The sequence below is a fragment of the Aethalodelphis obliquidens genome, unplaced genomic scaffold, assembly GCF_003676395.1.
Source record: "Aethalodelphis obliquidens isolate GAN/ISIS:26980383/991018 unplaced genomic scaffold, ASM367639v1 scaffold8, whole genome shotgun sequence".
In the NCBI taxonomy this organism is placed as follows: Eukaryota; Metazoa; Chordata; class Mammalia; order Artiodactyla; family Delphinidae; genus Aethalodelphis; species Aethalodelphis obliquidens.
The window spans coordinates 55023340-55049479 of record NW_020837952.1 but is presented as its reverse complement, the minus strand read 5'-3'; the positions used below and the strand labels follow the sequence as shown (position 1 = coordinate 55049479).

The window sequence follows — 26140 nt, the reverse complement described above, 5'->3', positions numbered from 1 at the left end:
CGGCGGGGGCGGTCGGGCAGAAGGGCCGGGAGGAGGGAGGCGGCGTCGGCTGCGCTGAGATCCCAGAGCCTGAGCCCGGCCGGGACGAGCGGAGCGGAGCGCGGCGGCGGCGGCGGTGGCGGCGGCTGGGCCAGGAGAGGCTGGCGCGCCCGGCGGCTCTGCGAATCCTCCGGCATCCGCCCAGGCGGGCCGCCCCCGCCCGCGGCAGCTCCCCGAGCAGCGGCCCGGCACCGGCGCCTTCCCGGCGGGGTAAATATTGGGGGGCCGCGGGCCCGCGGAGGGGCGCAAACCTGGGGGGAAACGGGGCTCCCTCCGCCTCTTTGTTTTTGCGCGAGAGGGAGGGGAGGAGAGGGCGGACACACGCGCGTTCGCACTCGGGTATGGGGGGGCTGCCCGGGCGCCGCCCGCTCGGCCCGGCGAGGACAAAGGCGCGACTGGGGACGAGGAGGAGGAGGGTGACTATTATTTTGCAGACTTGCCCGGGGGAGGCCCCCCCAGTCCGGCCCGCCTCCCCCTCCCCCAGCTGGACCGTTCAAGGCCCCAGCCAGCCGGGGCGGCCACCCCAGGCTGCGATTTGGGGACGCTGAGGGAGGGGGTCCGGGACTGGGGTGCTGGGGTGCACCCGATACTGTTGATTCGGAATTCTCTCCCAAACCCTGGGGCTTCGGTAGGGTTCACCAGAGCATTAGCAGAGCCCCCAACCCCTTCGCTCCTGGCCTGGGTGCTCCAGACCTGGGGGTCAGCAAGGCTGCTCTCCCGCATGTTGGCTGGGGGCGCTTGGGGGGCCCTGGGGTGATGGGGTGTGTGGTCACCCAGCCACCGATTCTGTTTTCCTTTGTGGAGAGAAAGAAAGGGGTGGGGGTTATTTATCAGATCGGATTCTCCCGTTTCTGCGTGTGAGAAATCCATGTTTTGCAAGTCCCTGTGGAACGTGAAACTATGTTTGTGCCCGGGTGTCCTTAGAGAGAGGATTCCCAAGCTCTTCACGCCCAAACTCAAAGTGGGGTGAGCCCCCTCCCCAACTTTTTCCCTTAGTTTTCTTGCATATTTTCTTTTTGGATCAGCCTTCGTCAGGGAGATAGATTTGGGAACAGGGGAAGGGGATCCTGAGTGTCTAAGTTGCACCCAATAAATGCCTGTTTGGGGCTCCTTTGCCTGGGTGTCTGGGATGTTCCTCCACTTTTTATTTTAATGGTCCAGGGACAAGGGCCCTGGCTGGGGAGGGGGGTGGGCAGGGAGTAAGAAAACTGCCCATGTGCCGTTCTGCTCGGTAGTTTGTCTAATTTTTTTTAACCAGTTGAAACTCCGGAATCTTCATGTCCGCCTTTTTTTTTTTTTTCTTCGTTTATTCCAACGCCAACCCCCCACCCCGCCCCCCAAAGGAGAGAAGCAGCAAAGAACTGGAAAGCCTCTTCCATTCTTGACTCAAGCCTCTCTCCTCTCCTCTGGGAGGCTTTTGGGGAGACAGTGCTGGGACAGTCTAGGCTCTCCTTGGGGCCCTGGCCCCCCGGGTGTAGGAGGGACGCTGGCGGGTCTGGGTGGTAGCCCAGAAAAGTGGTGGTTGCCTGCAGGGCTGATCGTTTGCTCCCTCTCTTCTCTGCCCTTCTCTGCCGACAGCCCGGTGAGTGGGGAGGGGTTGGGGGGTCATGTGCAGTGTATTTATGTAAGGCACCCAGACGGAGGGCACGGGTATTTATATAACCCGGCGTGGGTATTTATGTAATATAGGATGCGGGTGTATTTATGTTCCTTTCCTAACCTGCGGCTTTCCCGGCTGCCATGTGTGGTCTCTGAATTGGCCTTGGCGGAAGACGGACGGGGCCGGGGAGGGAGGGGGGTTGTTTGTGTGTGTACACACCCGCCCGCCCCCCACCCCCTTCCCCAAGCAGGGCTCACAGTGTATGTCTGCGTTTCTTTCTTCCTTTGGAGTGTACACACGGGACGATGTGTATGTGAGGTGTGTGGCATGTGAGTTTCCCGCATATGTGGAGTGTGTTCTGCTGGCAGCCCTGGCACCTCAGCTGGGACTGGCCAGGCGTGTGGGCAGAGGCCCTTGGTGGAGAGCCCGGAGTTTGGCTGGCGCTGGGTGGAGCTCCTTCCTTGTGACCATTGGTGAAGGGCTAGTGGCAGCTCCCTGGGAACTAGTGCTGGGGCTGGGTGTCTCTCCTGGGCAGGAGCTATTGGCTCCTTGCCTCCGCTGGGGTGGAGAGCTCCAGCCTGACCAACTGTGGAATAAAGCCCTCCCGTCTCCCCTCCTGGGTGGGTCTGGCTTTTGGGGTAGTACTTGGCATGGGGAAGGGGCAGAGCCTCTGTGCCGCACACAGCTGCTTTTCCACCTTCCTGTTTTGTTTGCCTCCTGGCCCTGGCATGAAATAAGTCCTGTTTGAGAGGGTGGAGGCTGCCAGGTAGGGCAGCAGGAACCCTGTCTGGGTCTTAGGGGAGGAAACTGTCACTAACTTGCTGCTGGGGTGGGGTGGGGAGCAGGTGGCGTGTCCTCCCTGGGCCTCAGTTCCCTGTCTGCAGGGAGCGGCACCTCTTTATAGTTTTCTGCACTTGCCCTCTCGTAGACCCTCTGAGATCTTAGGGATCCCCCATCCCTCTCCTTATTTCATAGGCCAACCCTCCCCATCCCCCAGAGCAAAAACCACCTCCTCCTGGCCTTTTGAGTTTCCTCCTCTGCTGCCCAGACCTTTGCCCCAGGCCAGAGCAGAGGCATCCCTACCAGGGTGGCCCCTGATGTTCCCTGAGCTTGGACACCCAGGGTGGGGCACAGGAAGGAGGGAGGTGCTCAGGTCAGTGCTTTCCCCCCAGACCTCCTCCCACACCACAGAAGCTGGTCCTTCAGCTCAAAACCTGGCTTTGGTCCCCTTAGTTGCTCTGCAGGGCCCTCTTAGGAGACCCTCCTAATCTGGAAGAAAACCAGCCCCAAACTGTTCATCCAAAGAGATCCTTGCAGAGAGTCCTTTGTGAGGTTCTTGGTGTTGTGAGGTCGAGAGAGGGAGAGGACCAGAAGGTGGATGTTCTGGGGCCCCTTTCTTGCCTTCCCTGTGAGTTGGGGAGGAGACCTCTCTGGCAGGGCACACTGCAGACTGGCAAGGTCTGCCTCTGGGAAGACCAGCCCAGGCTGTGAAGACCTGGCCTCCAATTCTTGGTGCTGGAAGCTGGAGGCCTGGGGTAAGGATGGGGGCACGGGGATCCTGTCAGTCCTGATGGGGCTGAGGAACCCCTTCGGTGACAGTTCAAGCTGCCCTCCTGTCCCTGGAGGCTGGAATTTGCTGGTGGTTGCCATGGCCGCACCCCCAGGGCGACGGGCCCGCGTCCCGCCTCCCCATCGCGCGCTTTGCCCTTGATTTTCCTATCAGAGCCTTTGCCCGTTGTGACTGGCCTGCCTCTGAGAGGCTCCTGTCGGAGGGTCCCCGAACGAGTAACCCCCGAGGAGATGCTTGCTTTGCTCTTTTCCTCCTGGGCCTTGTCTCTGGTCCCCATTCTGCCTGGCTACACTGACACCTGTTCTAATAGCCTCAGCACAGGTGGAGGCTATTGGGCTACCTGACGCCTGGTTGCTCTTAGGCAAAGCAAGGCCAAATCCCTTCCTGGACGGTGGGAGGGAGGATGGTGGTGTCCTAAGTTTCTCGTGGCTTTTCCTGACCTTTGGTGGGGGAAGAGTGGGCTCCGGGGTCTAGGCCCCCTTCCAGCTTCCCTCTTCTCTGACCCTGTGTCTCTCCTTACTTTTGCAGCAAGAGTGAACCATGGAGCTACGTGTGGGGAACAAGTACCGCCTGGGCCGGAAGATCGGGAGCGGGTCCTTCGGAGATATCTACCTAGGTGAGTGTTTCTGGCTCCAGCTCAGTGACTCTGGAGGCCCTGGGACAGCCCTGGGCACTAGGAGGAAAGATGCCAACATTTCATGCTTTGAAGTCAGAACGTGGCTCTGGTGGCATGTTTTGGTCATTTTGTCCCCAGAACCATCCCAGGTGGGGAGGGAAGCAGCAGGCTGGGGGTGAGGCAGGCCGAGGGGCTCCTCAGTCAGGGCAGGATGGGGTTCCCACTTGCTGCAGTCTGGGCAGAGGAGTGTATTTTTAACTCTGGTTTCTAGCTGCAGATGAGCTGGGTCTCCAGCTGGGCGTGGGAAAACGCAAGCTGGGTTAGCACCCCTGTCTCTTGTCTCCTGGGGGAAGGATGCTGGTGGACAGAAGAGGCTTGAGCAAGCTGATTGCTCCCAGCTAGGCCCCCTCCCTGTGGTCCAGCCTCTTGGAATTCAGCCCAGGAAGCCTTCGGAATGACGTAGGCTCCCCCCGTAACCTCAGGGCTAACCTCAGGGCTGGGGCGGGGTTCGGTCTTAGCTTTTAGGATCTCTCTCCCTGGATGTGCTTCCTGTTGAAAGTCTGAGTTTGCTCTCTTGTTGATTAAACAAATCACTGACATCTCACCCCGTCCTTGACCCAGGAGAATGCCCCTTTCTCAGCTGCCCTGGGGGTGCGGGGGCACAGTCAGGGGGCGCGGCCCTTCCTTGGCAGTCGTTGGTCTGGAGGGGAGAGACTGTGATGGTAATCGTGAATTGGAGTTGTTAGAGCAAGGTGGCAGCCCCTGGGGTTTCTCCCCATTCCTGTCCCTGTGCCCTTGGAAGCATCTGTGCCTCTGTTTCCCTCCTGGGAAAAGAACAATAAGTCAGTTCTGTCCTGGGCAGAGGAAACTGACAGGTCAGTGTGCCGTGCTTGTTGCTTCAGAACTCGGGGCGTTTCTCTTACTCAGTGATCTGGGTCCCTGCCCTCTTAGGGTATGAAATCTGCTTCTCAGTCAGCTGCCCCTTCGCCATCAGAGGGGAGGGGGACACGTATGCCCACACTCTCTGGACAGTACTCAGGCTGGGCTGGGCCCTGTTTGAATGCCGTCTTCCCTCACAGCAGCCTCTAGAGATGGTGCCGAGCTGTCCCTGCTTCACACATTGAGACGGGGGCGGCACAATCAAGTTGGCCACCGAGGCTTCTCTCCAAAACTAGAAAAGACAGGGAATTCCCTGGTGGTCCAGTGGTTAGGACTCCGCACTTTCACTGCCAAGGGTGCGGGTTTGATCCCTGGTCGGAGAAGTAAGATCCCGCAAGCCGTGTGGCGTGGCCAAAAAAGAAAAGAAAACAAACAAACAAACTAGAAAAGGCAAACTTCCTACCCACAGCCCTCCACGGGAGTGAGAGTGTAGAGGACAAAACGTGGGAGAGAGCCGTCAGACCTGGCTTTGTGCGGTTGGTGAAGGTTGTGTGATACTGCTGCCTGGCCCACGAAGGACTTTCATGAGGCACAAGTGAAATGGGCGCGTGGGAACGCATCTTGTAAACTGTAAAGTGCCAGCCAGATGTGCAGGTCATTGTCAGACACCTAGTAGATCACCCTCCTGTAAGCACTGCAGAGCTCAGAACAGAGGGAAGGAACAGTGCAGGCTGGAGCTGTTTGAAAGGTTTGCTCTGTGACTCTGAGCTCCTCTGGGGGGAGGCGGGGAGGCGTTGGGTTGTGTCCACCTTCTCGCCCCAGCGCCCAGCACGTGGGGGCTCAGTGAAGGCCCTTCACATGAATGAATGAGGAAATGGGGGCTGTGACGTGCAGAGGCCTGTGAAGCGGCTTCACTTACGGCAGGAGAGAAGAAGGTGGGGATGTGGGGGCAAGTTCAGGTCCCCAGTCGATCTCTCATGTGCTGTGTGACCTGGGATCTGAGCCTCAGCCTCTCTCCCTGAGCCTCAGCATTCTCATCTGTGAAGGGGGTGCCCATCTCCTTACTGTTTGTGAAATTGGGGTGGGTATAAAGGACCCTCTCATCATGGAGGCTTTGGGCTCAGGACTGAAGCCTGGAGCCACTGGCTTGAGGGCAAAGGGCAGGGAGAGGCAGCTTTGGGCTGGTGCATACCTGCTGCTAGACAACACCCAGCCCCAGGCCTTCTCTTTGCAGAAGGGAAACTGAGGCCCATAGATGGAGGGGCAACCCAAGGTCATTCAGAAAGTCAGTGTCCCTGGTCCCTGTGGTGGGACCTTGCTGGGGACAGTACTTCCTGTTTATCCAGTAATCATCTAGTTCATTTTTTAAAAAATATATTTATTTATTTATTTTTGGTTGCATTGGGTCTTAGTTGCTGCGCACGGGCTTTCTCTAGTTGCGGCGAGTGGGGGCTACTCCTCGTTGCGGTGAGTGGGCTTCTCATTGCGGTGGCTTCTCTTGTTGCGGAGCATGGGCTCTAGGCGCGCGGGCTTCAGTAGTTGTGGCACGAGGGCTCAGTAGTTGTGGCACGAGGGCTCAGTAGTTGTGGCACGCGGGCTCTAGAGCGCAGGCTTAGTAGCTGTGGCGCACGGGCTTAGTTGGTCTGCGGCATGTGGGATCTTCCCGGACCAGGGCTCGAACCCATGTCCCTTACGTTGGCAGGCGGATTCTTAACCACTGCGCCACCAGAGAAGCCCCCATCTAGTTCATTTTAAAAACTAGGTCCGGGTTTACTCCCCTTTGTACAGGCTTTGGAGTAAATTCTACCGGGGTTTAGGTACTGGCGTTTCTTTTCCTCACTGTATGCCCTTGAGCAAGTGATGACCTCTGCCAGCCTTGGCTTCCGCATCTGTAAAATGGAGTTGCGAGGCCTCCAGGGTGGTGAGAAGTAGTGAGATCACAGCATGCAAAAACTGCACATGCTTGGCCCTGCAGTGGTGATTTTATGTTGTGTCTGTCCCCCAACCCTCAGTCTTGGTTAGGATTTGCTACTGTCAGGAACTGGGTCCTTTTGGGCCTGAGCTGGGGGGTAGGGAGCTGGTTCTCTGCTGGCTGCACAGGCCTCGGGGACCCTGGCCTGATGCAGTGTCCTGCCAGCTCCTTCCCGGGCCCCTCTCGCTGGTGTGGGGATGGTAGTGATTGTAGGGCCTCCCCGGCTGGCCTCACTGGCTCCCTTTGTTCAAAGCTCTGGCCACATTCTTGTCACTGGTGCCAGTGCCAGGGCCTGACTCCAGATGGCCTCTGCAGGTGGGGCTGGGCGCGGCCTGCAGGCCCTGCTTTCCAGGATCGACTGAAGGCGAGCACATTTGTGGATGTGGCCGCAAGGCCTATACTCCTCTTCCAGCGCCTCCTCCCTCTCCCCTCGGCATCGTGCGGGGCCAGCTCTGGTAGGGCCTCACCTTGGCTGCATGGGGTCCGGCAGTGGCCGAGCCTGTGCCACCCACTCTACCAGCCGCTGGCCATGTGCCTCAGGAGCTCTCTAGACCTCTTAGTCTCTGGTCCTCAGTTGCAGATGGGGTGATGGTGTGGGTACTGCCCACCTGCAGTCCCGCCCGGCCCCCGATTGTACCGTCTGTGAGTGAGCCCCCGCCTCAGCTTGATCCTCCCCCTCCCCACCTAGAACTTGCCGAGCTCCCAGACCCTCTAGGGCTGGCCAGGTCTGAGCCCTTCTCTACGTCCAAGTTTGTTTTCCACACTGGCTCGTCCCCCGACAGGGCTGCTCGTTCTCCGAGGGGCCACCTCTGCCGCCTTTGCCTGGCACTTTTCACTTAATCAAAGTTATTCTTTGTTGTTCCCACGGAAGGTGAGCTGAGCTCCTCCAGGGCAGGGCTGCCTCAGGTGGCCCAGGGCTCGGTATGCGTCTGGTGATTGAATGAATGAGATGCTAGGGAATTGGAGTAGAGAAAAAAGCAGGGGTTCTAGAGACTAAGTTTCAGATCCTGGCTCTGCCCCAGCCAGTTCTGTGTGACCTCAGGCCAGTTACATATCCTCTCTGAGCCTCAGGTCAGTGGTTGTGAGAAGTGAGGGAGGTCAGAGAGGACTGGCAGCTTCCTGGTAGAGTTCAGAGGCAGTGCAGGGGTCTGGTGGTGGTGGGACCCGTAGGCAGCTGTGACAGCTTTCCAGCAGTTGCTTGGGGTCAGAAGCCTTTGCCTAACAGCTTAGGTCCCTGTTCAGGGAAGTTGTGTGGCATTCGGTCATTGACCTTTGGTGTCTCCGTTTCCTCGTATGATACAAACAGTAGTACTGGCAGGATGGTGTAAGAGCTCAAGGGGACAAAGGGCTCTTCCCCTCCACCTCCCCATTTCGGGAAGGGGCGTTCTCCGGGCACCTCTGCTCCCTGCGCAATCTGCTGAGTCATAAGTGCTGAAGGCCCTGCATCATCCAGTGTCTCTTGGTCTCTTCCCCCTGCCTGGGCGGGGCCGCCATCGACCGGACAATTGCAGCAGCCTCCTTCCGGGTCCCACCCCCCACACACCTCAAGTCCTCTCCAGTCCTTTCGAATACACCAGTGGGTCTCAACAAGGGGAGGGAGGCCAGATTTTGTCTCACAGGGGATGTTCGGCAAGGTCTGGAGACATTGCTGGTTGTCTCACCTCAGCGTGGGGGTGTGCTGCTGGCAGCGAGTGGGTAGAGTCGGGGATGCTGGTAAACACCCTGCGGTGCACAGGACTGCCCCAGAGCAGAGCGTCTGCAGTGCCTCTGGAGTCTCAGGCTCATGGCCAGGATCGTAGCTTGGCATCTGAGCCCCTTCCCATCTCCCCCTGACTCACCTCTTCCACTGTCTTCTTCAGCCACCTCGAGCTCCAGCTGCACCAGACCACCAAGCGTTCACTGCACCCGCTCCTGTCGGGCCTTTGCACGTGCTGTGGCCACAGTCTGGGATGGTCCTGCTCACACAGCAGGAGCCCTTGCAGCCTTTCCTCCCACTGCATGGCCAGTGGACTGCAGTGAGCCCCAGCTCCCCCCCACCCCCATCCTCACTGTCGCCTGGAAACGTGTGAGGCTCTCCCCAGTGATGAGTTTTGACGTGTCAAAAGCACTTTACAGTTTGCAAAGCACTTTCTCTCCCATGGCTCACTGGATTTGGGAATCCACTTTTTTTTTTATTTTTAAGTGGTTCAGAAATGAAAACACAAAACCAAAAACCAAAACACAAAAACATGCTAAGTGAAAGAAGCCAGTCACAAAAGATCACATATTCTATGATTCTCTTTATATGAAATATCAGGAGTAGGCACGTCCATAGAGACAGAAAGTGGATTAGTGGTTGCCTAGAGCTGGGGCGTTGGGGGAGATGGGGAGCGACCACTAAGAGATGCAGGTGTTTTAGGGATGGTGAAAGTGTTCTAAAATTGATTGTGGTGTTGGTTACATGACCTTGTGAATATACTGAAAACCACTGAATTGTACACTTTAAAGAAGTGACTGTGTAGAATGTGAATTATGTCTCAACAAAGGTGTTGAAAAAAATGACAAGACGTAACATGGTATCAGAGAAGTGTCCTTTTCCCCTCCTGTCCTCATCCAACCCTGCCCCGTCTTGACTGGTTTCTCATGTTCCTTTTGAGTGTTTCTTTATGTTGATACAAACAAACACAGATACCTATGGTTTCCGCACTTTTTTCTTTAACCACTGAAAGGAGAGCATATAATACATACTGTTCTGTACTTTGCTTTTTCACTTCCTGTATCTTTGAGATCTTTCCACTTCTGCACCGAGAGAGCTTCCTCTTTTCTTTCTCCACTGTGTTCCGTTTTATGCGTGGGCCTTTCTTTATTTAACCAGTCCCCACTGCTGGACATTTGGGTTGTTTCCAAGCTTTTACTGTTGCAAACAGCCTAAGTGGACAGCCTCGTCCAGGCCTTATTTTGCGCTGTGCGAGGGTATCGAGTAAAGTCCCCAGAGTGGGAGCTGGAGGGAGCCGAGAGGCCTTGCGGCCAGGCTTCCCCGGTTCACACGGCGACCGCGGGGGAGGAGTGACCCCTCCCACCGAGAGCGCAGACCAGCTCGGGTGGACGTGGTCTTTTAATATTTATTTGTTCATTTATTGTGGCTGCTCTGGGTCTTGGTTGCGGTCCTCGGGGTCCTTAGTTGCAGCATGCCTGCAGTACCTAGTTCCCCGACCAGGATCGAAACCGGGCCGTCTGCATTGGGAACTCGGAGTCTCACCCGCTAGACAACCAGGGAAGTCCCTGAGTAAGCCATTTTTATACTAATGATTTCTTTCTTTCTCTGTGAAGTGTGTGTTTGAATCCTTTACCCTGTTTCCTATGGAGTCATTGGTCCTTTTCCTACTGCTTTGTGGGTGCTCACTGTATATTAGTGTGATGTTAGCTCTTTGCTATTGATAAGCATGTGCACTATTTCTTAGGACTTTGTTTCTGGTGTTTTTGCCGTGGAGAGGGATTCCTTTTTTTGGAGGAGGGAAGGGAGCCTTTTTTTTTTTTTCTTTAATGGCTTCTGGATTTTAAGTCAGGATAAAAAGCCTTGCCTACTCCCAAATTAAAAGGCAGTGCTCCTTTCTTCTAACATCTCGTTGTTTTACTTTTTTATTAAATGTATAAAACATGTCCATGGTATAAGGCATCCTTCCCAACACCCAGTTGGAGGGGGACATACCTGTCACCTTGAAGGCCCCTGGTACCCCACCCCACCCCGTCCCGCCCTCTGCTTCCCCCACACAGAGGTAAGCACTATCTTGACATTTTAAGGTATTCTCTTCTGTTAGTTTTATTGCATGTTTATATCCCTAAACTATATATATTTCAGTGTTGTGTGTTTTGAAATTGAGACAATTAGAACTGTGCTTGCATCCTTCTGTCTCTTCCTTCCTCTTTTTTTTTTCCTTAAATTGAGGTGAAATTCACACAACATAAAATTAACCATTTTAAAAGTACACAAGTTAGTGGTATTTAGTACAGCCCCAGTGTTGTGCGACCGCCATCCCTACCTAGTTCCAAGACGTTTTCATCACCCAGAAGAAAACCCTGCACCTATTAAGCAGGCCCATCCTATCTCCCCCTGCCCCCAGCCTGCGGCAACCACCAGTCCACTCTTTGTCTCCATGGATTCATCTGTTCTGGGCATTTCATACAATGGAATCAGACAGTATTTCTTTGCCCTTCGGTGTGTGACTTATTCACTGAGCGTAGTGTTTTTAAGGTTCACTGATGTCACAGCATGTGTCAGTGCGCCGTTCCTTCTCAGGGACAGGCAGAGTCTGCTGTCCACGCCTCTTTTGATGGACGTTCAGGTGTCTCCACCTTCTGGCTCTTGTGAACGGTGCTGCTTCTTGCTGTCTGCACTCAGGGTTCAGATGCTGAGAGCCACCCGCTTAGCCATCGTGTATGCCTTCCACTGCCTGTGGCATCCCCGGGGCGCTTGCACCACCCTGTAGCCATCCTTCTGGTGCTGGACTTTGTGGTCTTTGTTGCTGTGCAGGTCCTTCGTGTCCTCCCGGTGCTCACGGTTCTGAAGGGCACACACTTGGGAGTGGACTGGCTTGGCCAAGGGTTTGTGTGTGTTCAGCTTTACCAGGTAGAGGCCAACCTGGTTTCCGAAGTGGCTGAGCCAACTTACACTCCGATTTTTTCCCCCCGTACTATATTTTGCTCCACTTCGGACTTCCGCTGCGTGCTGTGAGCTGGGCTGTCTTTCCTCAGATGCCAGTTATTCCAAGGACGTTTGTTGCGTAGCCCCATCTCGTCCCCTGATTCGAGGTGCCGGCGTTATCCTGCCTGTCCTCAGTTCTTCCAGTCGTTGTGCCCTCCTCCGGACTTCCTCTGTTGTCTGTGTGCTAAGACTACACCGTTCAGTTGTGGCAGCTCAGTCCCGCTTGGCCCCAAGAAGGAGCCGGCCTCTCAGCCTAGCCCCCAGCCCTCCAAGTCAGCCCACCCCTTACTGTAGCTGGGGAGACTGAGGCCAGGTGCGGCGGGGATTTGGGTCTTTCTTGAGACAGCCTTGCCCCCCTCCCTTCTCTCCTCCTCATCCCCACACCCCAGTGACCTTACCTGTCTTCAGCTCGGGAGTCCTCAGCAGCTCCCACGCTCCAGGATGAAGTTCCCCTTACTGGTCTGTGAGCGTTTTTCGGCTGTGCCCTGACCCCCCTTGCATCCAGCCTTCCTGCTGCCCCAGCCTCCAGTTCTCTGAATGGTCCATAGCCCTCACCTCCTTCCCCTGGCATGAGCTGCAGCTCTGGCTCTCCCCTCCCACCCAGGCTGGGTCGGGTGCCTGCTCTGTGTCCCACAGTCCCTCCGCTTCCCTTGGATACAGTGCCGGGCCCTCTGCACAGCCTCCCCCAAGGGGCGCTGAGCTGCTTGGGGGCAGACACTTAGTTGGTCCTGGTCTGGTGCTGCCTGCCCAGCTGAGTGTGACCCCGGTCCCTTGCCCCTGGCAGGTGCCAACATCGCCTCTGGTGAAGAAGTTGCCATCAAGCTCGAGTGTGTGAAAACGAAGCACCCCCAGCTGCACATCGAGAGCAAGTTCTACAAGATGATGCAGGGGGGAGGTGAGGGCTGGAGGGGGCTGGAGGGGGCGGGGCCTGAGGAGCTCTGTGCCTGTGCGCACGTGGGAGGGGCCCTGGGGCTGGGCGGGGTGGGGAGTGACCGACCCTGACAGCCCTGCGTCCCCCGCAGTGGGAATCCCGTCCATCAAGTGGTGCGGAGCCGAGGGAGACTACAATGTGATGGTCATGGAGCTGCTGGGGCCCAGCCTCGAGGACCTCTTCAACTTCTGCTCCCGCAAGTTCAGCCTCAAGACGGTGCTGCTCCTGGCCGACCAGATGGTGAGTCCCCCACCTACCCACTCGGGCTGGGGACTGGGCTCCCAGCTTCCCTTCCAACCTCCCCTGCCCCGTCGTGCCAGTGGGCACTGGGTACCCAGCTGGAGGATGCTGGAGCCAGGAGGCAGTGACAGCGACGTAGGACGGGCCTGGTTCCTGGACCAGGACCGCGGGACCTTGACCATCAGCCATGGTTGGGGGGTAGGTAGGGAGGGGGTATTAAAATGCAGGCTCCCAGTTTCCACTCCAGACCTGCTCGGTTGGGCTTCCGGGCAAGGCCTGGGACCCTGCCCTCGGGTGAGCGTAAAGCCTGTGGTCACACAGACCTGGGTCCTGTCCCCGTGGGGTGACTGTAGGTGAGCTGCTGGGCTTCCGTCTCCTCAGGAGCGTCTTCCCTTTGCTGGGTTGTTGTGCAGTCGCCTGGGACGCCACACGGTGCCTGGACCAGAGCAGGAGCCCACGGACAAGCAATGCTTAGGTCCTCAATCCCTTTATAAGTTCAAGGGAGGAAAATTTTAGGAAAAGAAAATTTAAAAAGCATAGAATTCTAGCCCTGGAATGCTACGTGGAGATCTTGTTACATAGGGGTCTGTAGCTGTGGCTGCCCTCCAGAACGGCTGCAGACATCCTCCAGTTTTAGGCTAGATGTGTGTGTGCAGAGGAGGGTTGTTAGATTCTCACAGGACGGGAGACTCAAAAAGGGTTGAGGAGATACTCAGAAGCCTGAGGCCCAGGGAGGGCACCAACCTGCCAGAGGACCTATTGTGTGCCTATATGTTAATTTAAGTTTCTAACACATTGTTTAAAGGACAAGGGCCTGTGTGTCCGCCTTACTTTGGTGTCCTCTGGAAGCCAGGGGACAAATCCTGTCGGTGTGCTCCATCTCTGTCACCCCTGCCAAGTTTAGGGTTCACTGGTCCTCCTGTTCCCCCCAGCCTGGTTGCCAGAACAGCCTTCGAGATGCCTCTTTGGTCCCTTGAGGGCCTCTCATGTCCTCTGTGGTGTAGAGCCAGGCAGGTGAGGCCTGAATGCCTTTCTGGGCTTCATTTCTAGATCTTGCCATTCGCTTTCCTGCCTTGCTCTCTTTCCTTTGTCACAGCAAACTTGATGAACTCTTCCTTCAGAGTTCCTCTCTACTGTCACTTCCTCCAGGAAGCCTTCCGTGACCTGACCCTTGAAATCATCATACATGGTGATTGCAGACTGATCTGGCCCTCCCCCCGGCCCGTGGCAGGGACCACGGATGTGTTTTCCATCTGTACGGCCCCAGCCCCTCTGTGGAACATGTGCTGAACGACTTCCTCTCCCCTCCCCCAGATCAGCCGCATTGAATACATCCACTCCAAGAACTTCATACACCGGGACGTCAAGCCCGACAACTTCCTCATGGGGCTGGGGAAGAAGGGCAACCTGGTGTACATCATTGACTTCGGCCTGGCCAAGAAGTACCGGGACGCCCGCACCCACCAGCACATCCCCTACCGGGAAAACAAGAACCTGACTGGCACTGCCCGCTACGCCTCCATCAACACCCACCTGGGCATCGGTGAGTGAGCGAGGCCCGGGAGCAGAGTACACCCACGGGCTGCTGGCCAGGACCCTGGCTTTCCTTCTGCAGCCTGGGTTTATTCCCCTGGCTGGCCGCACAGGCAGGTCTTCTCTTTCACAGGAAGAGCTGTGGGGTGCTGAGCACCCGCCCTCTTCGTGCCTTACTCATCCCCGCAGCAGCCTTGGTGCGCAAGGCTGTTTCCCCATTTTTTTTTTTTTTTTATAAATTTATTTATTTACTTTTGACTGCCTTGGGTCTTCGTTGCTGTGCACAGCCCTTCTTTAGTTGCAGCAAGCGGGGGCTACTCTTCGTTGTGGTACGCGGGCTTCTCACTGCGGTGGCTTCTCTTGTTGCAGAGCACAGGCTCTAGGCGTGCGGGCTTCAGTAGTTGCGGCACGAGGGCTCAGTAGTTGTGGCTCGCAGGCTCTAGAGCGCAGGCTCAGTAGTTGTGGCGCAAGGGCTTAGTTGCTCTGTGGCATGTGGGATCTTCCTGGACAAGGGCTCGAACCTGTGTACCCTGCATCGGCAGGTGGATTCTTAACCACTGCACCACCAGGGAAGCCCTGTTTCCTCATTTTTACGTGTGGGGAATGCTGGCTCACCGTGTGACACAGGTCGCTTAAGGTCATACAGCTTAGCAAGTGCCAAAGTCAGAACTGACCCCAGCCCTGTCTGATGCCACTGCTCGAGCCTTATCCACAGGGTGGGCCAGGCAAGAAGGCCCTGGGGTGCCTACTGCATAGTCGCTGAATGAATGAGAGCCTGAGCTGGAAAAACTAGGCCTAGGTTGTGTTGGAAAAGCTCAGCCTCAGGCCCCTTCTCTGTAGAAGGGGGTGATAACAGTGCCTGTTCGTAGTGGGGCTGCAGCAAGCCAGCATGTGACAAGGGGGGGCTCGTGCTGGGTGCACTGGCGGGGGTCGTTCCCCTCAATCAAGGAGCATGTCCTGGAGAAAGGGGTCCTGACTCCCGCCAGCCGGGAGCCCAAGTAGACCCTGCCCCTCACCTCGTCCTTGACTCTGCAGAGCAAAGCCGTCGAGATGACCTGGAGAGTCTGGGCTACGTGCTCATGTACTTCAACCTGGGCTCCCTGCCCTGGCAGGGCCTCAAAGCGGCCACCAAGCGCCAGAAGTACGAGCGGATCAGCGAGAAGAAGATGTCGACGCCCATTGAGGTCCTCTGCAAAGGCTACCCCTGTGAGTAGCCCAGTGGGGCAGGTGGTTAGCCTGGGACCCCTGAGGCCCCTTCTGAGGAGCAGACGAGCCTGTCCTGGGCTACCACTGCCTGGCACCAGAACGTCAATCACAGGCTCTCCCACTGTTCAGGCACAGCTAGGAGGCCTGGCTGCTAAATAGCGAGTGTCCCCAACCCACACTCCGGCCTCACCTCGTAAGGGCTGAATGTCAGGAAGAACTCCGGACCTTCCTCTTCCTGGGAGTCTCCTTCACTACTCTCACGGAACACCTCACTTCTGACACTTCTGGTCACCAAAGGTCTGGGGTTCTTTCCCCCTCAGCAAGCCATTCTCTGACACCAGCCGGGTGTCCTAGAGTTTAACTCGGTTCCGACACTATCTCCCTGGAGGTAGTGTCAGATCCCACAGGGTAAGGGCTCCGTCCCACAAGGCTGTCCCCACCACACTTCAGATGCCGGTCACGAGTCCAGGTTGCCACCTGTGCGTCTGGTTGATGGGCTATAAATAAACCTGAGGTTCCCATGACTCCCTCCTTGGGTTTGATTAATTGGGCTCACACAAGTCAGGGAAGCACTTACTTGTTTACCAGTTTATTAAAGGATGTGGTAAAGGATACAGATGAACAGCCAGTGGAAGAGATAGGTAGGGTGAGGTTTGGGAGGGTCCCGAAAGCAGGAGCTTCTGTGCGTGGAGTTGGGGGGTGTCACCCTCCTGATGTGGATGTGTTCACCAACTGGGAAGCTCTCCAAACCCCATGCTATTGGGATGTTTATGGAGGCTTCATCACGTCGGCACGGGTGATCATAAACTCCATTGCCAGCCCCTCTCCCTTCTCTAGAGAAGTGGGTGGGGCTGAGGGCTGGAAATTCCAAGCTTCTGATCATGGATTGGTCTTTCTGCTGACCTGCCCCCATCCGGGAGCCCTAACCCAGAGTCTCCTCCCTAGAGCAAAAGGTGCTCCTACTGCTCTTACCACCTAGGCAGGCACAAGGGCTTTAGGGGCCCAGGGGCAGGAACCAATATATATATTTCCTGTTGTCTCACAAGGGTCCTCTCTTGCCTCTGATTTTCAGAGGAGGAAATGGAAGTTCTCCTCCTGTGGCTTAGAGTTCCCATCGGGCTCTTGACAGGCTGAAGTTCATAGATTGTTGTAGGGAGGACGGCCTCCTGGACCTTGTCTTGACCCCTCTTAGACCAGCAGTATCTGTAGGGACGGTGGCTGGGTGGGACTCCGCCGGCTGTTGGGGGCCCTGGGGGCACACGGGCCTCATGGTGACACCTTCTGTCCCCTCCACCAGCTGAGTTCTCAACATACCTCAACTTCTGCCGTTCGCTGCGGTTCGACGACAAGCCCGACTACTCCTACCTGCGCCAGCTCTTCCGCAACCTCTTCCACCGTCAGGGCTTCTCCTATGATTATGTCTTCGACTGGAACATGCTCAAATTCGTGAGTCACCTGGAGGCCGAGGCGGGCTTGGGGGACTGGATTGGGAAAGCCAACGTGACCCCGTAGCGGGTGGGGCTCCCGGAAGATGGGAGCTATGAGCCGGACAGTGCAGGTGACGTCACCGGGGTCCCGGAGCCCCCGTTCTCCTCCCACTCCAGCGTCATCTGTGCTGACGGCACATGCTGCTGCGGTCAGCAGGGCCCAGGCGGGGCACCACCTCCCACCACACCCAAGAGGGCCTGTTTGGGCCTCGAGTCCATCTTGGGTGCCTGGATGGGTGGGGCCCGGATGGCGCTGGTGGGCCCCCCTGCTGTCTTGATCGTGGCCTACACCATCCTGCTCTTGTTGCTCTGTACCTCCCAGGTGGCGGCCTTCACTGAGGCCCCCTTGGCCTGCCTGGACCCCTTCATTGTGGTTTCCTTCTTCCTGGTCATGGGACCCTGGGTCTTGCTAGGCGCCTCCTCTCTCTGTCTCTGTCTCTGTCTCTGTCTCTGTCTCTGTCTCTGTCTCTCTCTCTCTCTCTCTCTCTCTCAAGAGTCTTGGGGGTGGGGTGGGGAGAACTGTTGTAGTCAGCTGGGCCTAGAGCTCCGGAATCTGTGAAATCCTATGTCTTGTTTCCCATCTCTTCTGGAAAAGGGGGCTTCCTCGAGCCAGGCTCAGCCCCGTGACAGCGACGCTATTGCACTGCCCAGGCCCCGCCCCTGTGCCTGTGCCGGGTCCATGTACCCACCCACGTACTGGTAAGGATCCTCCAAGACCTGGCCTCCAAGACGTACCGCTCAGCGGGGTGAGCACAAGAGGCTGAGCCCCTGCTGTGCTCTCTCTGTCCCTTCCAGGTGCCTGGCACCCCTGGGCACCCAGGACCCTCCAGATAGGCCCATGGAGGAGCTGCCCGCCCCACACTCCTGGCCTGTGGTCTGGACCTCAGGGCCCCAGTTCTGACATCCCCAGCTGTGCCTGAGCCCACCGGGGCTAGGCCCAAGGAGACATCCCTTGGCATGGTGGGAGTACAGTGGAGAGGCATGATGGAGAAGGCCCCGCTGCGAGATTCTTGGGGACAAATCGGCTGCCTGATGAACAGAGCCTGAAGGAGGGACGATGTTCACTGCCCTGGAGGGGCCTGGTGGCAATGGGCCCCAGGAGCAGCCTCAAGCAGACCCTGTCGGTGGCCTCTGTATCGAACCTGAACTCATTAAACGCCGCTACCTGTACTGCGTTCCATCGTGGCGTGCCTCTTGGTGGGTGCCCTCGGCCTGCCCCACCAGATGCTCAGGACCGAGGCCTTGTTCTCCAGGACGCTGGGATCGGCACTTGGTCTTGTGCCCCTCCTCCCTCTGGCTCTCGAACAGTGGCCTGGTACTGTTCCCTAAGGAGTGGGGCAGAGGTTGGGGGTCCCACAGGCCGAAGGGCCCCAGGGGTGAGAGATGGGCAGTGGGGCACCTTTCACCCCAGACCTTCCGGCTGGGAGCACAGCTGAGGGCCCGGGGCCAGCTCTTCTTGCCCCAGGGCACTGCTCAGGGCACTGGGCACCCGCTCATCCATGTAGAAAGTCATTCCTGAGCCTGGTTCTGGGCTGAGTTTGGCCCTTTTCTCGGTATAGCTCCAGGAATGGATTTTGCATCGTCCAGGCCTGTGCCCTCCAACGTGGTAGCCACTGGCTACGTGTGGCTAATTTTTAATTAAAATTAATTAAAGCTGAAAACGTACTTCCTCAGTTGCATTTGGCACATTTAAAGTCCTCGGGAGCCACAAGCGGCTGGCTAGTGGCTGCCATGCCCAGCAAGGCGGATGTGAACATACCCATCATCACAGAAAGTTCTGTGGGACCTGCTACTCCAGATGGCTCCTCACAGAGCTGCTCGTGGGACCGTCCAGCCGACAAGATCTCGCCTCAAACCAGGCCGGGAGCACGCTCTCCACCCATTGCTGGCACGCTGACCCCTTCCTGGGATTCCCTTAGAGACAGGCCCTGGACTCAAGCTGAGCAAAGGCGCCAGCAGCCTTATCCTGCCCCGATCTCTGACTTGAGGGCCATCATACTGGATAATCGGGCACCTTTGACCCCGTCACCACTGGAGTGAGCTCAACTGCCTCCCGCTGCCCCTGGCAGAAGTATCTGCAGACACATGGTGGAGACCGTCCACACTTTCACCTCGAGACCAAGCCCTTCCCACATCACCCCTTCCCCCCTGCAAGAAACCTTCATCAGCACCTACCAGCAGACTGGACACCATGCTGGACGCCGTGGGCCGCAGACTCTTCCATGGGAAGGATCCTGCCCTTGACTGAGAACTTCCCTCCTTGGAGTGGCCGCCTCGTATCGTTTGGCATCAGGGCCCTGGAATCCCCGGATACCTGGAGCCTGGGATGTTGCTCTCAGCACACAGAGCCACTGTGTTCCGAGGTCTAACTAGCTGGCCAGGTGGAAACTCGACACAGCCAAGGACAGGGGTCCATACGACACTGGTGAATACTTGTGTGACTCTGACGTTGACCTTTTTGTGTTTTCACATGGGCAAATAAAAAGCCGAGAGACCTCCCTGGTGTGCGTTTCTTGAGGCATCACTTGGGTTGGTTGGAAATGGAGAGAGTAGCTCACCTCAGCCTGCCGCAGGCCTGAGCCTGCCGTTGGCCTGAGCCTCCTGAGGTCACAAAGGGCAGGGGCTCCAGCCCTCCGCTCATCCACGGCCCCTGGGCTGTGCACCTCTGAGTGAATCCCTTGGCTTCACTGAGCCTGAGTTTCTCCCACCAGGGAGTGAGTTCATACCTGCCTTGTGGGGTTGATGTGCCCTCTGCCCATGGGATGGGATGTTCAACGAGTGGCTGCTGCAGCTCATGTCATAGGTTTTGCTGTGCTTCTGGCCGGACATTCTCTTTGCCAATCTGTAATTGAGTGGGTGGGAACCCGGGGTGAGGAGTGGAGGTCGGGAGATGCTGCCCTGGTGCTTCCATCTTCCAGGCTTGTGGGTGGGAGGGCTGGGAATGTGCATCCCTAGAATGTTCTGCTACGTCCTCTGGGGGTGCGGAGAGCAGAGCGGGACTGGGTGGCGGCAGCCTGGGTTCACACCCCAGCTCTGCTCTGAGCTGTGTGGCCCCAGGAGGGTCCTGAGGCCTCTCTGGGCCTCGGTTCTTCAGTAGGATTCAGGGATCATTCTGATTCCCAGCCGCTGTCTCCCGGAATTGCTTCAAGTCAAAGGGCCACCCCCACCCCATCTCCCAAGGACAGCAGGGCCTTCTCCGCCAGTTCTCTGGGAGAGACAGGGTTGCAGGAGCCCGCACCCCGTGGCCCGTGAGCAGGCCCCCACCTCAGCCTGCAGGTCTCTCCACAGATGCGGCCCCTCTCGTGCCGGCCCCCGCCCTTCCCTGTGGGCGACCCCAGGACCAACTAGGTGACGCGGCCGGGCGCCGCTGTCTTGCCGCGCTCCTCTCTGGGCCTTCCTCCTTTCCTCCTGCACTGGGGGTGGCCGTGGCTAGACGGCAGAGCCCCCAGGGGCTCACGCACCCCTTCTGCCACAGCCTGCCTGCTGGGCCTCTTTTTCTTCCATGGGGCGTCTAGCCCATTCCTTCTCCAGCTCCCATCCCAAGGCAGGCAGCATCTGTGCGGGTCCCCCGAGCCTCTTGGTTGTGGTCCCCACAGCACCTGCCAGAAGCCATTGCCAGGTCCAGGGGCAGGGGAAGAACAGCCCTTTGAAAAGATTTCCTTGCTAGGCACTGGGAAGCCTGGTTTGAGTCCTGGCCCCACCTTCAGCTAGCCTTGTAACTCTCTCTCTGGGCCTCTGAACACCTGCCCTGCTGTATTTGGAAACCTTGAGGAGCTGGGGCCCCTCTGTACACGGAGGGGACCCAGGTTGGGAGGGCCACGGAGTACCCTTGGTTGTCTTGGGGCATGCGACCTCCCTCTGCCCCTCGGGCCCAGCTTCCTCCTTCCGGGCGGTTGTGTGGCTTTGTTTCTCTGTGCGGTGTGATCATGGGTCATTTCCAGGTCTCTTGGGCTTCCTGCTTTGTGGGGAGGAGGTCGGACCAGAGGGTTTCTGAGATGCCACTTCCCCAAGACGCCCACCTGGCCTGCCTCCCCCTGCTCTGACCCCGAGGGAGTGCCAGATCCCGGAGCACGCTGACCTCGCAGGGCTGACCAGGTCTCATGTCACACCCACAGGGTGCAGCCCGGAACCCCGAGGACGTGGACCGGGAGCGGCGAGAGCACGAGCGCGAGGAGAGGATGGGGCAGCTCCGGGGGTCCGCCACCCGGGCCCTGCCCCCTGGCCCGCCCACTGGGGCCACTGCCAGTCGGCTCCGCAGTGCGGCCGAGCCTGTAGCTTCCACCCCTGCCTCCCGCATCCAGCAAGCTGGTGAGCAGACACCTTGGGCAGCGCGCGGGGCCCAGCGGGGGCGCGGGGCGGCCGGGCCCCAGGTGCTGAGGGCAGCTTCCCCCCGCTTCGCCCTCCAGGCAATACTTCTCCCAGGGCGATCTCACGGGTCGACAGAGAGAGGAAGGTGAGCATGAGGCTACACAGGGGCGCACCCGCCAACGTCTCGTCCTCCGACCTCACTGGGCGGCAAGAGGTCTCCCGGATTTCAGCCTCACAGGTGAGCTGCCCTCACGCCAGCCCTTCTGTGCCTCACAGCCGAGCCAGGAGAGGTAACCGCCCCAGCAGGCGGTAGAGCTGGAACCCAGCCCTCTGCCAGGGGCCCAGCCTGCGTGGGCGGCGGGGCGCTCACAGAGGAGGGGCTCGTGGTCCCTGCCATCAGCGAGCCCCCGCCGTCCCAGTCAGCACAGGATGGAGGGATGGGTGGACCCTGTCGGCTGGCCCCACTTAGGGGCCATGTTTGGGCTAGGGAAGTTGGGAAGGGGGAATCCGGGGTTGCCCAGGGAAGGGGTCCGGCAGAGGTGGGCGGGAGACCTGCTCTGGGCCTCCTGCCTATGGTGGAGGAGTCTCAGCAGGACAGGCCACAGGCTGGGAGTCCAGCGGCTCCGTTCTCGTGTGGCCTTGAGCAGCTGCTTTGCCGCTGGGGGCAGGGTTCTTGTCTTACAAAACAGAGACATCCTGGGTCCTTGAGGTCACGTACCCCTGCCCTTGGCTTGAGGGGCTTGGGTTGGGGGTGGGGCTCCATGGTGGGGAGAGACTTGCCGAAGTGCCGTGGCCAGCAGCTCACCCCTCCCACCTTTCTGCCTCCCTTCCCAAAGACGAGCGTGCCATTTGACCACCTCGGGAAGTGAGGAGCCACCAGCGGACCAGTATTTGCTTAGGTGAGCCGATGTCTGCTGCGGACGTAGCCCCGTCAGGTCTGGAAACGCCCACGGCCCCCTGGAGGAGCCCAGTGTGTGCGCTGAGCGGGCCCGGCCCACGCCAGCTAACTTCTGCTGGAAAACTCCCTCTTGCGTGGGGCAGTCCTCCATCCCCGCTTTGCCTTAACTATTCTGGAAGGTTGGTAGCAGGGACTGAGCCCGGGGCCCCACACCCCGACCTTCCCCAGGGCTCTAGCCTTGTCCCAGCCTCTGGGCCGTTAAACGCTTCGTTCATGCAGAGCACGTAAGACAGGGCCCTGTACTCAGGAGTTTATCTGCTGTCAGAGAAGGCCCTTGGCGGCTCCGCAAGCCCAGGAGAGGCCCTCTGGCTAGTGTGGGCCTCCATGGAACTTGTGGCTGCCCGAGGCCTTGAGGTGGGATGTCGCAGCTCTGCACTCGGGCCCCGCCTGGGAACCCGCTCGGGGCTCCTCTGGCGGTACGTAGGGGGATGTCGGAGCTCCCTGGGGAACATGTACGTGGCCGGCAGCGGCTTACGTTTCACAGGCTTGACCTCGCACCAGGACATCTTGAGTACGATCTGCTTTTTGGAAATGTATTCCACAGGTAGCTCTGGGGCATAAATCGGAGTTGACCTTCGTCAGACCCCAGGCCCAGGAACCGGTCCATCCGTGGCAGGGTGGGGCAGATGCGTGGCTGGGGGTTGGCTGCTCACCAAAAGGAGGCAGAGAGGTTCTGTGTCTTTTCTGTGAAAGTGGAGCACCTACTCTGTGCCCCAGAGAGGGACCAGCTCAAAGCCTCGGGGGCAGGAAGACAGGAGCTGAAGGCTGCTGGCAGATGGGTGGCCAGAGGCAGATGTGCACCTGATCTGTCTTCTCTCTCCCCCTTTCTAGTGTCTTCACTGTATTTTCTTTTAAAAAAACAACAAAAAGATGGGGAAAAAAAAACCACTCGAACAAAAAGAAACAAAACCCAGCACAAAACCAACGATGGATTCTATTTCGAGTCTTTTTTTTTTTCTTTTTTCTTTTTTTTTTTTTTTTTTGCCAATGGCAAGAAGATGGGATGCCCTCGGCATAGAGGATCCTCGTCCCTTCGCACTTCCCGCTGCCCACAGCCTTCAGGCTGCCAAACGCTCCCAGACATCAGGCTCCACTTGGCGGACGCCACGGCCCTGCCACGGCCGCCGCCTGACATGGCTGGGAGGGGGACACTTCTGCACTGGAGCTGCAGCAGGTCCTCACGGGCCCTCAGGAGGTGGCCTGAGGAGCTGGGGGAATGGATTGGTTGGTCAGAGGCTGGTCCCACTGGGTGTCCATGAGCCTTGGGACCACGGGAGACGTGTGCAGCCCCACCCGCCTGAGATGACGGCCGCCGACTTTCTGTGTTGGGCTTTTGCCAGTGCCCCCCTCAGCGTTTGGGTCCCTTCTTTGCCTGTCCACAGAGACCTTGAGGAGGGGGTGGTGAGGCAGGGGGGCCAGGAGTCCTTGTGGGCGTGTGTGTATGTATCTGACCTGTATCTCCCAGGACAGCAGGTGTGCCGCCCACCTGCCAGGCCGACTTTGTGTTCTCATGCCCCTGACGAGGACATGGGGGTGGGCGGTGACCTCCATGCCCCTCAAGGAGGGCACAGAGGGTCTTTGACACCACCGACCCCTGAGACTGTCATCAGCCTGTGGTCCCCCTTTTCTGGTCTTAGGGCAGAATCTGTGGAGACCCCTTCCAGAAGGCATCTGGCTCCTGGGTTATACATTAATTCCCTGGTCCTGACACTCACCTGGGGTCAGGCCTGGGCACTGGATTTATCCATCCTGCCTAGTTAACACTCGTTTTTACTTTATTTTTGTTTGTTTTTTTCCATGTGTGTATTTCCTAATTTATTTACCTCTGTTTCCCCTTTATTTTCTTTTTCTTTTTTTTAATTAAAGAGCAAAGCTTTTTATTACTTTGTAATTTAAAAAACAAAAAAAATACTGATGAACTTTGGGGGGAATTTTGTACTTTTTTCCTGTGTAAATATTGGACTTTTTTGAGCTTTATTGTGGTTGTTAATTTGAAGTAATAAAGTAGAAAAGGATAAAGTGACATGGGCAGCCCTTGGTCCACCCACCTCTTTGCTCTGGGGGCTTCTGTCCAGCAGACCTGGGAGCCGGGGATGGCTGAGGACACCGGAGAGTACTTGGTACCTCCCTGGGACTGTTCTAACCCTGTGCTTCAAAGACCACACACAGACCACCTGGGGACCTCGTTAAAAAAAGCAGCTTCTGACTCAGGAGGGCTGGAGTGGGGCCTGAGAGTCCGCATCCGAACAAGTTCCAGATGATGTCCACAGCCCAGGACCACACTGAGTAGGAAAGTTCAAAACGCTCTTCACGTTATCTTATCCACAATTCTGAGTTATCTTAGCCATTAATTCTGAGTTAGGTGTTAATCTCCCTGCCTTCAGATGAAGAAACAGTGTGAACGTAAAATAACTTGCCTAAGACCACAGCTCTCCTGGGTCCAGTGGCACCTGTGCCACAGATGAGCCTGGGCAGTTCCTTCAGCCAAGCTTTGATAAAGGAACAGCCCTCAGCCTTGGCTGCCTTTGGCCAGCTTATACAAGAATTTGTCTAGCAGTCCATGTTTATCCAGCACACATTACTTGCCTGCTTCTCGTTCATTAACCCAAAAGCCACTGTTGCCACGATCTCCACTCACAGGCAACAGCTCAGCCTGGGGAGGGGGTGGAGGGCTTGGAGAGACCGCCTGTAAGTCCTGGGCGTCGCTCAAAACCCTCACAATTCAGGTCCCTTCCAGTGCTGGCGTTCGAAGACCCTGTGACCCCACAGCCTGGCTCAGGCCTGGGAAAGGGTCTCCTTCTGGCCCTCCTTGTGAGGCTGAGGCAAAGGTGGGTCCTTATTCTTAACCACCAGGAGATGCCAGAGGGCCCTGCATTGTAGGCAGTGAACCACAGGGAGACCTGCCTTGGAGCAGGGTGACAGTATAGTTGGTGATTCCTAGCCCCTCCCATCTGGCACCAAACAGTGTGATGTTACCAACTGTGAGCCCTAAGGGGAAATACAAGGAGTTAATCTTTTTTTTAAAAAAAAATTTTAATTTATATATCTTTTGCAGTGAAAACCTTAGGTCCTATTAATACTAATGTGCTTATTTGCTGTATCCTATAATATACGTAAGTTTCAAAATTACAATTTTAATGTTACTACTAAAAGTATACCTATGGATGGGAATTCCCTGGCTGTCCAGTGGTTAGGACTCCAAGCTCTCACTGCCGAGGGCCCAGGTTCAGTCCCTGGTCAGGGAACTAAGATCCCACAAGCCTTGTGGCCAAAAACAAACAACAACAACAAAAAGTATACCTATGGAGTAAAAAGTACACCTATGGAGTAAAAAGTACACCTATGGAGTAAAAAGTTTTTTACAGGTTCTTTTTCCCCCTTAGAATGTATCTAAGGAAATACTGTCAGAGTATAGTGCCCAGAAGTAACTTGAAATTACTCTTCTCTGTGCTCTGTGTGGTTATTTTATTAATTTAAATAATGAATGGGTGGGGCTTCCCTGGTGGCACAGTGGTTAAGAATCCGCCTGCCAAGGCAGGGGACACGGGTTTGAGCCCTGATCCGGGAAGTTCCCACGTGCCATAGAGCAGCTAAGCCCCTGCAGCACAACTACTAAGCCTGCGTGCTGCAACTACTGAAGCCTACGTGCCTAGAGGCCGTGCTCCGCAACAAGAGAAACCACTGCAATGAGAAGCCCGCGCACCGCAACGAAGAGTAGCCCCACTCGCCGCAACTAAAGAAAGTCTGCACACAGCAACGAAGACCCAACGCAGCCAAAAATAAACAGATAAATAAATAAATAAATTTAATTAAGAAGAAAAAAATAATGAGTGGGCTTCCCTGGTGGCGCAGTCGTTAAGAATCCGCCTGCCAATGCAGGGGACGCGGGTTTGAGCCCTGGTCTGGGAAGATCCCACATGCCGTGGAGCAACTACGCCCGTGCGCCACAACTTCTGAGCCCACGTGCCTAGAGCCCATGCTCTGCAACAAGAGAAGCCACCACGATGAGAAGCCCACGCACAGCAACGAAGAGTAGCCCCCGTTCGCCACAACTAGAGAAAGCCCGGGTGCCACAACTAGGAAGACCCAATGCAGCCAAAAAAAAAAAAAAAAAAAAAAA

The 26140-nt window shown here is 57.0% G+C and overlaps 1 protein-coding gene across 6 annotated transcripts; it reads left to right on the top strand.

Annotated features, from left to right (window-relative positions):
- CSNK1E (casein kinase 1 epsilon) lies at positions 1 to 24051 on the top strand. Of its 6 annotated transcripts, none has more exons than XM_027107650.1 (11): positions 4 to 249; positions 3738 to 3825; positions 12142 to 12252; positions 12380 to 12528; positions 13843 to 14071; positions 15097 to 15267; positions 16565 to 16713; positions 20870 to 21062; positions 21161 to 21300; positions 21899 to 21961; positions 22852 to 22872. In XM_027107650.1, exons 2-10 carry the CDS (start codon positions 3750 to 3752, stop codon positions 21929 to 21931), a joined length of 1251 nt encoding a protein of 416 aa, XP_026963451.1. In that variant the 5' UTR covers positions 4 to 249; positions 3738 to 3749; the 3' UTR covers positions 21932 to 21961; positions 22852 to 22872. The 6 variants fall into 6 exon arrangements, with proteins under 6 accessions (XP_026963454.1, XP_026963451.1, XP_026963453.1 ...); XM_027107651.1 differs by lacking the exon at positions 4 to 249 and adding an exon at positions 1882 to 3174; XM_027107652.1 differs by having other exon boundaries at positions 21899 to 24051.
- Positions 24052 to 26140: the final 2089 nt, after the last annotated feature.